The sequence below is a fragment of the Pomacea canaliculata genome, linkage group LG7 (assembly GCF_003073045.1).
Source record: "Pomacea canaliculata isolate SZHN2017 linkage group LG7, ASM307304v1, whole genome shotgun sequence".
NCBI classification, from domain to species: domain Eukaryota; kingdom Metazoa; phylum Mollusca; class Gastropoda; order Architaenioglossa; family Ampullariidae; genus Pomacea; species Pomacea canaliculata.
The window spans coordinates 18318398-18328600 of record NC_037596.1 but is presented as its reverse complement, the minus strand read 5'-3'; the positions used below and the strand labels follow the sequence as shown (position 1 = coordinate 18328600).

General features: G+C 39.7%; 1 protein-coding gene across 1 annotated transcript; it reads left to right on the top strand.

The window, feature by feature from the left end:
* Nucleotides 1–7503: 7503 nt before the first annotated feature.
* On the top strand, nt 7504–10203 carry LOC112569085. Its single transcript, XM_025246752.1, has 3 exons — nt 7504–7657; nt 8102–8510; nt 8853–10203. Exons 2-3 carry the CDS (start codon nt 8196–8198, stop codon nt 9102–9104), a joined length of 567 nt encoding a protein of 188 aa, XP_025102537.1. The 5' UTR covers nt 7504–7657; nt 8102–8195; the 3' UTR covers nt 9105–10203.

Sequence of the window (10203 nt, the reverse complement as noted above, 5' to 3'; positions counted from 1 at the left end):
TAGTTGAAAGAGTGCGCATGTCTGCGGGAAGTTCGTGACACTCTGTCTGTCTCTCTCTCTGTGCTTACTCACTTTTTCCATCTTTCGATTCCTTTATATCTTTTTCTTCACTCGTCACACACTCAAGAAAATAATATTTCTATAACCTGTACAACTCAACCCGTCCTTGCTGAAGTTTAATGAGGTGTGCAGTTGTTGTACTGGTCTTTATGTTTATCTGACTTCTACTTGTTTCCTCTACAAACACGTGACTTCGATACACGGGAAGAAAGAAACTCAGAGGTTCGTTAGTCAGTTCTTCCTCTGGCCACCGGGATGCCGGCCATCCTCCAAGGTGCCTGGAAGGACAGTTTTCGACAGGGTGTCGTGCCGTGTACACACGCTTCCCTTACACACTGATCACAGTTCATTAAACATGTTTGTAAACATTCACTGATATTATAGGGGAGTTAAATAAACAAATCTGTCATCACTTAACATCACTGTGGATTTCTAGGGCACAAGAACATTCTCTAATGTTCTAAAGCAGGGAGGACTAGTGTTTAGTTGAAGGAAAGTATTTCAAACATCAGTGAAGTTGTCCAGCGTGCACTTCATGTTCGAGCTTGGTATATCGCCTTGGTTTATCAATCGCAGTTTTGAAGTGTGGCCCTCAGAGATAACCTTTGACCTGGTTGATAATATGCACTGTGTGTCGTCCTACTGCCAATCGCAAGAGGGAAGAGGCCTTGGCATGTTACAGAGAATATAATTGTGCTGCTATAGCAACTCAGATGGTGAAGACCACCACAGCCTCACTGTAAACAAGAATTTATATTTAACAAGGTGATTCACATCCTTACAAATCTCCTTTATAGTGAGAAATCACCGCTGGCTAGAAGCACTTTCTCTAGAAACGAGCCACATGACAACAAATTGTGAAAACAAAATGGCATTCTAAAGACACAGTACTAGCCACAGCGACACTCGGGTGGACAATAAAAATATATTTCTAAAGCACAAAGAGAGTGAGAATGAAGCTGTAATACTCTGAGTAGGCCAGATAAGCAATGTATGAGCACACACACACACACAAACATACAAACACACCGATAACATAATAATAATTGTGTACACACCAAGACAATCAAATGAACAAATGTACCATAAACTACATACTATTTTTTAAATATCAAGACAGAGAGAGAAACATATTTTCTTGCTGATCAAACAAATAATTATAACTACTATCCATCTTAGTAGGCCGTCTTTAAATTTCTTCAATTTACAAAAGCAACTTAAAAGTATGAAGCTATTGCAGACAATACTAATTATCTTTCAATTTTTATGGACAGGGGCGTTCTTTCATAAGAGAAAATGGAAAGTTTTTACTAGAGAATGCACAACCAAAACAAACAGAAATCCTTTAACATATCTGCCTTACGAATTTTTTTAAATGTAAGAATTTCCTGTTATAATAGGGTGGTGGCATAATGATTAAAAAGCGAGTACCGTGCACTATTAAGGCATATGTTCAAGTAGGAACAGCCTGGCAAAAAACAAATGCAAACTGTTCACTTTGACGATGTGGATGGTTGAACACTGCAGCTTGTGAGAGACTGAAAGTAATGAGCTTGAAGGGTTTGCAGTCCTTGTTGTGTTCCCTGCTACTCTCAATGGGACAACCTTCCTACAGACATTGTGTCGTTGATCAGAATGAGACAAGATAAACGAGGTGGCGCCCTACCAATACAAATGGCGGCAACATGTTGCTTACAACAACAAATACAATAACCAACCACAAACATACTCTTGATCAAATAAATCTTACCTGAATGCATGTATTGGACACTTTACAAAGTCAATTTCTACAAATTAAGAGGCTAAACTTCTTCAACTGTCCTTTGCTTTCAAATAAAATGAACTGCTTTAGTTATCTGAAACAGCGAACGAGCCAGGAGACAGGAAACACAATTTCTTCTCCCTTTTCAGGAAACTGCAATATTTATAGCCTATATGATTAGGCAAATAACAAATCTTTATTGATGAGGGCAACAGAAAAAGCAAGAGTCATGCTTTTTGATATCTAGCTCTCGGACTACGTAGCAGAAATTTCAAAAAATACATAAATTTGAAACAAGACGATAAAAGGCAGACAGAGACATTACAATATGTACAAACATGGTGATTGGTATGTGAACTGCCAGGTTTGTTTAATTGGCTAGAAAACTGGCAACATGTGCTACATATTTGCTCTGTCGGTGTGAGTAATAAAATGAAGCGTCTACAGGTAAATTAATCACCTTTTATGAGAGCACAGGTAGGCCGCTCATACTGCAGTTCCAATTCTAAAGTTTCATCCTCAGTTAATTGTTGTACTCTTTGCTGTAGTGACTAAGTATTGAAATGTGAACAGTTTTTACTGTCCTTGTAAAAAACATCTGTAGAAGTATATCTTAGTTTGGGTTTTTAAAACGACAGAGCCTTTTAATTAAAATTTTTTAAACAGCAACGACGAGCCGCTTATGGTCGGGCTTAAATACCCACCCCAGTCATACTAGACCAGTTCATTTGGTTTATTCCTTACATCTTCACCCATTTCACCCACGCACTTAGTTCATGTTTTTCGGAGTGTCATCAGTTTGTGAAGCTTATGATTCAAGAATCTTTGTTTTTTTCACCCTTTCAAGGGTCTATAGAGATATTCAAATTATACATATATTCACACCATTACTATATATCTTATATGCAATATCCCTCACACACACACATTCACTGGTCAGTTTGTAACAGTTAATACATTAAAAGCTAATTTTTTGTCTCACTCACTTGTTCTTTCCTTCTTCTAGCCCTTTAATGCAAATTGCATCACTGCATGTGTAATCAAATAAATCAAAGTATATAAACACATGTACACAAGCAAAAAGTTTTGGAGGGGATGTTTCTGCCCCTCCATTTCATTCTTACTTAAACACAGATATATACACATACATTCTTACTTATATCTGCATACATATATATAATCCCCCCCTTACACACATACTCATCATACTCATTGATGTTTATATATACACAAGCCACATGCACACACACATATATATATCTATAAACCTGCCCTAAAGACACATACACCTACTCATATCAGCATATATATAAAATCTCCCCTCACACACACACACAAATCTGTTTATGCATACCTGTGTAACCCCCACTCACACAGCCTTATTTCTGCTTATATACATATATGTAAACCTACCCATGCACATACACCCATCTTTGCTTTTTTATATATACATGTAACCTCCCTTACACACATACTCATATCTGCACATATATATTTATCTAATACCTCCTGACACACATACCTACTTACTTATATGTGGATAGATATTTTTATAAATAATCCTCCTACACACAGTCTCATATCTGCTTATGTATATATACGTAAACATCCACAAGCACACATCTGCTTAGATATATATATATCCCCAACACACACACAAACTCATGTCTGCCTATATACATGCCTACATATGTATATAATCCACAGACACATGTATCTGCATATGCATAAAATATCCCCCCGACACACTCCCCGTACTCACTTATATTTGCATTTATAAATATAATTCCCCTCCACTCATGCACACTTGTATCTGCTTATGTACACGTGTACTCCCACCACCACCACAGACACTCATATCTATATATGTATTTAATGCCCCCCAACACACACACATCTCTGCTTATATATGTAAATCTCCCCACATACATATATTTACTTATAGATATACTACCCACATCCACACACGCATATACTCATATTTACTTATATATATCTATGTAAACCTTCCCCCTCCACACACATATTCTCTTAATTCTTCTAGATGACCGTCCTAAGTAAACAAACTGAGCTCATCTAATAAGGGTCTGTTTTTGTTGAATAAAGAATGGAACTTTTAGGCATTGAGATTGTGAGTAAATTAAAGTGATAAATTATTTCCACATTGGTCAGCAAATTTTTGTAGAGTTGAATAGATAATGAAATTACAAAGTATGTAGAGCCTTTCATTTCTAGGGTTTCATTTTGTCTACATGTTTCTTGTATACATGTTTTGTACTGTAGGTTTGTTTTGCAATACTTCACGTGTGGTGCATTCAACAAACATTTACAAGCGCCTTACAAATTCAAGTATTAATATTATGGATAAGTTTACTTTATTTTTCATTGGAGTCTGAAATCAAGTTGCTGTCGATAAATCCAAGTACTTAAGGAAATTCACAGGCCCGATGTGTCTGCATGTCTTTGTCTTTTCAACACAACCTTGATCCGGCAATGAAATTCCTTTAGATGCTCGCCGATGCAAACCATCGGTGATTCTCGCCACAGTCCGACTAACAGTCGATTTGTCTACATCAGTGAATTCTCCACACACTTCTTGAAAGTTTGATGTGAAATAATATCGTCAAGAGATGAGCACTTGTAGTGAAGATGTTAGTGTACCTTGCCGACTGGTGACAGCGATCTCGCATGATACTTCAGCGGTCAGCGCTAGAATGTTCTCTCGTCTAAAATGAAGTTTGCAATACAGTTTAATTCCTCCAACACTTCAAACGTGTGCGATCTGTCACCAAACACCCGATTTCGTCTCGACAATCGACGTTGTTGCCAGTAAACACAGTGAAGGCCCTTCCCGAGTAGCGAGTTACTCAGCCCCGGGACCACCGAGAACTTTATACGCGAGAAGCCAGACCGGACAGCTTCTCCGGGCTCCCGTGCAATAAATACATATCAAGACATAAGAAGGTCCATGTAGAGTAAGCATCAATATGTTTGGCTTCTTTTCATTGCACAGAATAGCAGAAAAAAATCAAGAAAAAAAATCATAAACACATAAATATCCTCAATAAACCCACACACAAACACACACACACACAAGTACTTCATGCATCGGAGCTTCGTGTTTGGATCATGTGTATGTACAGTGGAACCTCGGTTAGCGAACGCCTCGGATAGCGAATTTTCGGTTAACGAACAAAAATTTCGTCAAAAATTTGTCTCGGATAGCGAACAAAATTTCGGATAACGAACAGCCACGTGAACCACACGTGACCGACAGCATGTCATCATTCGCGCTCGAGACACAGTTACGATCAGTCGTTCCTTATCTGTGCGCATCCTTCTTATTTAGTGACTGTTATGCTTTATTTTAATAAGATAATCCCCAATAATGGCTCCAAAGATTAAGAGCAATTAATAGTAGTGAGGTAATGACAAGGAAGCGGCCAACAAATGAATTGAAAAAGGAAATGAGTTCAAAGTATGAAGGTGGCATGCGTCTGTCGTAATGTGATGTCGTATTACCGAAGAGTTTTACAAAAAGGCAGAAGGAACAGACACTGGACAAGTTTTTTCCTTTAACCTCAAAGCGACAGAAAAAGGAAGTTATCCCCGATTTTATAATGTCACGTGTGCTCATGGAGGGGGAATCCAACAGTAATTCCACCCCTTCCTCCCCACACCTCCATCCACTCACGTCGTCAAAACGGCGAGTTTTATGATGTTTAAATGCTTTCGTTAATGTTTTTATGTTTATTTAACTCCATTTATATTGTATTATAACTGTTCTCATTAAAACAAATACCTATATAGCCTGTAACTTTCATATATTAGCGAGTCAACAGGGGCTGGGAACCAATTAAATCTATTTCCTTTATTTCTTATGGAAAATAATGTTTCGGATAACGAACATTTCGGATAACGAACAGCTTTCCAGAACGGATTAAGTTCGTTAACCGAGGTTCCACTGTATTTGTACCTGCGCGCGAGGGCAGCACGTGTGTGTGTTACACAGTTTGAATTAAATTTTCTAGGTTTTCAGTGTGTTTGTGTGTGTGTGTGTGTGTTATTTTAGTCATTCAGTGTCTATCATCACTCAGTGGTTTGGAGAAGACGATGCTCAACATACAGTATGTGTGTGAATTCTTGTCACGCTGCCCCGGGATGCACTTTGACCTCACGTTTTCGTGTGATGTCGGTCCTGTTGTCTGTTGACACTTGACTCGCTGCCTGACCTCAAAGACTTGTTGACAGACAAGTTAAGCACCTGTACATGTACCAGCAAGTTCATTTTAAAAAAATGACTAATGAAGTATTTATGTAAGGTTTGGTGTAAACCAGGGATGCACAACCTACAGCCCGCGGGCCATATCCGGCCCGCGACGCGGTGCCATCCCGCCCGCGAAACTTCTGCCCACAGTGCAGGAAATCGGCATGTTAGTAATAAAAAAAATATTAAAAAAACGAAAAAAAAGGAAGAAGAAGTATTTATCCCCACATAGGGGCGTCTCTCAATCTTTTTTTCGATGGACGAACATTTCGATTCAGTGCTCCGACTTGGTGTCTCTACGATGAGGCCGGACATTCAGAAGTTCGTTTCGGGAAAACAACTTCAAATATCCCACTAATTACTACATAATTAATGGTAAGTACAACTTGTTTCTAATAAAAAATGGTATCTGCTCTATTTTTTTTTTCTTTTTGTATTTTTGCGGTGAAGTGGCCCGCGACACGGCTGTCCGAAATGGATATGGCCCGCAGGCCGAAAAAGGTTGGGCATCACTGGTGTAAACCATCGAATGAATATTAATTTAACGTCCAAAAAAAAAAAAACGTTGTCCTGTATGTTCATTATTCTCAACATGGCTCCTACTATGATAACAATATAAATATAAATAAAGAGAGTAAATAACATGTGTACACAAGCAATGTCTGTAAATACCTAATAAATGTCATACTAAGCTGCCGTTTGTTTTTTACACCTGAGATACCTGGCTACACAACAACACCACAACCATTGTGTCAACTAGAGAAGGATGAGTTTCATGAGATGTTCTCTGTCCTCATTCACAGCTTGCTGCCAGAGCTCTGTGTCTCAGACACTTAAACACCATTCTCATATACTGAAATTGTTCCCTGTCTTTCTGTATTTGTGTGTGAGAGAGAAAGAGAGTCTGAGGGAGGAAATGTGTTTTTATACATTTGTGTGCGTGCTTGTCTATATATGTGTGTCTGTGTGTCCGTACCTTGCGTGTTGCTGGGATGTAAGATGTGTATTCAAGATCATGTTTGTTTGTCTGTGTCAAGGCTTCATGACGTGTTTGTTTGTTTGTTTGTTTGTTTGTTTGTTTGTTTGTTTGTTTGTTTGTTTGTTTGTTTATGTGATTTAGTGGTCAGTACGTGGAAAACAGGGAATTCACTCCGGTATTTTCTGTAGGTAGGTTGCCCAGTCCATTGTATTCTCCGGTGATGATGATTTCACTGTCGTCAATGTCTGTTGACACCTGACCTGCTGCCTGACCTCAGTGACCTGTTGACATGTGAACATCATGGACTGGAGCCTCCTGTACTTCATGTATGTGTGGGGGGAGGAGCTTGTATCCTCATGTTGTGAGCATCGCTGCCTTCATTCCTGTACTTCATGTACGTGTAGGGGAGGGGTTTGCATGCTGATGTTCTGAGCATCGCTGCTGTAGTTGGTTCTTCACTCTCTCCTGCTATATATTTCCCTCTCCACACGTGCAGACTACCAGCAGTTGTCAACCTCTCCTCGTCTCAGACGCTGCTTTCCTCGGGACATCCTGCCACTAACAGCTTTCTCACAAAGACCATCTCCGGGTGAGTTATTGTAATCATGTTGTGTTTAATCTGCAGCTTAATTATTTTACTCACATTGTTTTGAACTGTCAGGATAAGATGGCGTCTGAGATAACCGATTATTTTATCTAGCTTTGATTAGTACAATGTGAATGATGCTGACATTATTACTCTTTTATTTCGTGGTTTTTTTTACGGTTCCTTTCACTATGTTATTTTACTGTGAGAAAAGAGATTTGTGTAGTTGTTATTTTGAATACTGAAGAGAGGTCTTCCTAGTCTATAGATAACACATGCCATCGCACAGCATGGCAAGGACAATCGGTTGCCCTACATTTGTAACGATAATTTTCTTCCACTTAAAGTGGTGTACTTCCGTTGAAACCAAAAGACATTGAAGATCAGCATACTGTAATTTGTCATTAGCCTCGTTTTAAATAGGTTCTTTTTCTGTCTGTCTCGCAGGTTGAAACAACCGGTGGGTAACTAAACAGTTATTAGCTTCGCTGGAAGGCGGAACAAATCACCAAGAAAACAAAAAAAAAAAAACCACCCAAAAATGTTCCTGCAACATCGGTCATACTTCCTTGTGGGAGGGTTCATGGTGTGCGTTCTCTGCCTCCTCCTCTTCACCTACCTCCTGCCAACCTACCGACACCGGCATCAGCATCTGTCTTCAGACGTGGAGTCTCAGCCGAGTAACAACGAGTCCAGAATGTTCCATGCCTTAGCAGACCCGCTGGGATGCCCAGAATGCACTTCAGCATCGCATGTGAGGGAACAGCGCAACACCTTATCCAAAATGCTGAACGATTTAAAACGACAGCTGGGACAACTAGAGTGCGACAAGGCGAAACTACAAAACAAAAAAGATGTAAGGTGCTCGCTTTCTCTCCCTGTTTCTTCTTTCTTCTTTCCTGCTCTCTTTCTCTTTCACACACACACTCTCTCTCTCTCACCTGATCAATTAGCTGTATACCTTTCTATAACCTCTCGTGCGCATTTCTCATATCTAAAGAATTTTTGTTGTTTACCTTTTGCCTGCTCTCATCTGTATTTATCGATATACCTATCTCCTACAGCTGACTCGTACTTGAGAGCACATCCGTTGTGGTGCATAGCCATGGTTGTTTGAAGTTAGTAGTGTTCACGATATTACATTTAAAATAATATGAAAAACGTGTGTGTGGTGTGTTTGTGTCGTTTATCCTGTCAGGTGTCCAGCAGCGGTGGATGGTGCAAAGAAGAAAGTGACCCTAAGGAATCTAAAGCTCACAAGTTTGACCAGAAAATGGCGGCTTCTCTCGGTCAGTTCCTGTCCGGCCAGCGTGTTGGAAGCTTTGGTGACGGTCCCGGAAAATACAAGGAGTATCTCCTCCAACAGGGCTGGTCGCCTCCTACGACGCCTACGACGGGGCCCCCTTCTGCGAACACGTCACATCCGGGGCCGTCAAGTTCATGGACCTGACGCTTCCTCAGTTCGGACTTCCGGTGTACGACTGGATCGTCAGTCTGGAGGTGGCGGAGCACGTGCCTGCACGCTTCGAGGTCGTGCTGGTCGACAACCTCGCGCGCCACGCGCGGAAGGGCATCGTCCTGAGCTGGGCACATCCGGGTCAAGACGGGTTTCATCACGTGAACAACAAGAGCCCTGAAGATGTTAAACGCCTGCTGGACGAAGCTGGTTTCTATTTACATGACAACGACAGCTTGTCATTAAAGAAAAGCTCAACATTCTCTTGGTTTCGAGAAAATATCTTCGTGTTTAGAAGAAACTCGGATGCCAGTCTAAAAGAAGACGATGCATAGTCAGGGAGTCAGGGACTCATACTACATTTATTGGAAAAGTTTAAAGTCTCGTTATGTCAACATGAAGGATGTACCTATATATACTGATGACCATCATTTTTGAGACAGGACATTTAAAGACCTAGCGAGCTACATTTTTTTTTTTTTATTCTGTGATTGGGTACAAGCTTAGTACAAAGTCTCACATCACAAACTCTGGTTTTAATTGCTCCTTTGTTCTTGAGATACCATGATGCCTACAATCAACACTATGCACAGGTGGAAGTAAAATTTGTGGAGACACGTGCATGCACAGACAGGTCATTATAATTTTATAGTCCCAGCTTATAGTTTATAGTTTATATAGCTTATAGCTTATAGTCCCTGGCTGTAGCCTTGACTAATTCAAGGTATCCATAGACATTAAAAGGCCCACATAAACTCAGAAATATATAACACGTATCCTGTGAAGCCATCTGTTTTCTTTTTTTTTTTTTTTCTTTTTTCAGTGTCGATTTTGAGCCGCATTTATGAATCGTAGCTCCTGAGTTCACATCTCATCTTGGGACATGTTGATTGTCATAATTTTAAGTTTACACGTGGCTGCTGTTTATTTTTTTTTCTTCTTCTTTTTCTTCTCAAAGACTTTCCGTTTTGATGATTATTAGACATTACTGTGAATATTTTTATTGTGATGTGGTCTGTAATACTGGGTGTTTTGCCAAAACCAAATTTTTGCCTTAAATTCTGAGGGACAAATAAAAATATCAGAAATTTTA

Coding starts and splice junctions, on each gene's coding strand:
- LOC112569085 (XM_025246752.1), top strand. CDS start 8,196: ATGTTCCTGCAACATCGGTCATACTTCCTTGTGGGAGGGTTCATGGTG. Junction 8,511..8,852: donor AACTACAAAACAAAAAAGAT/GTAAGGTGCTCG, acceptor TTATCCTGTCAG/GTGTCCAGCAGCGGTGGATG.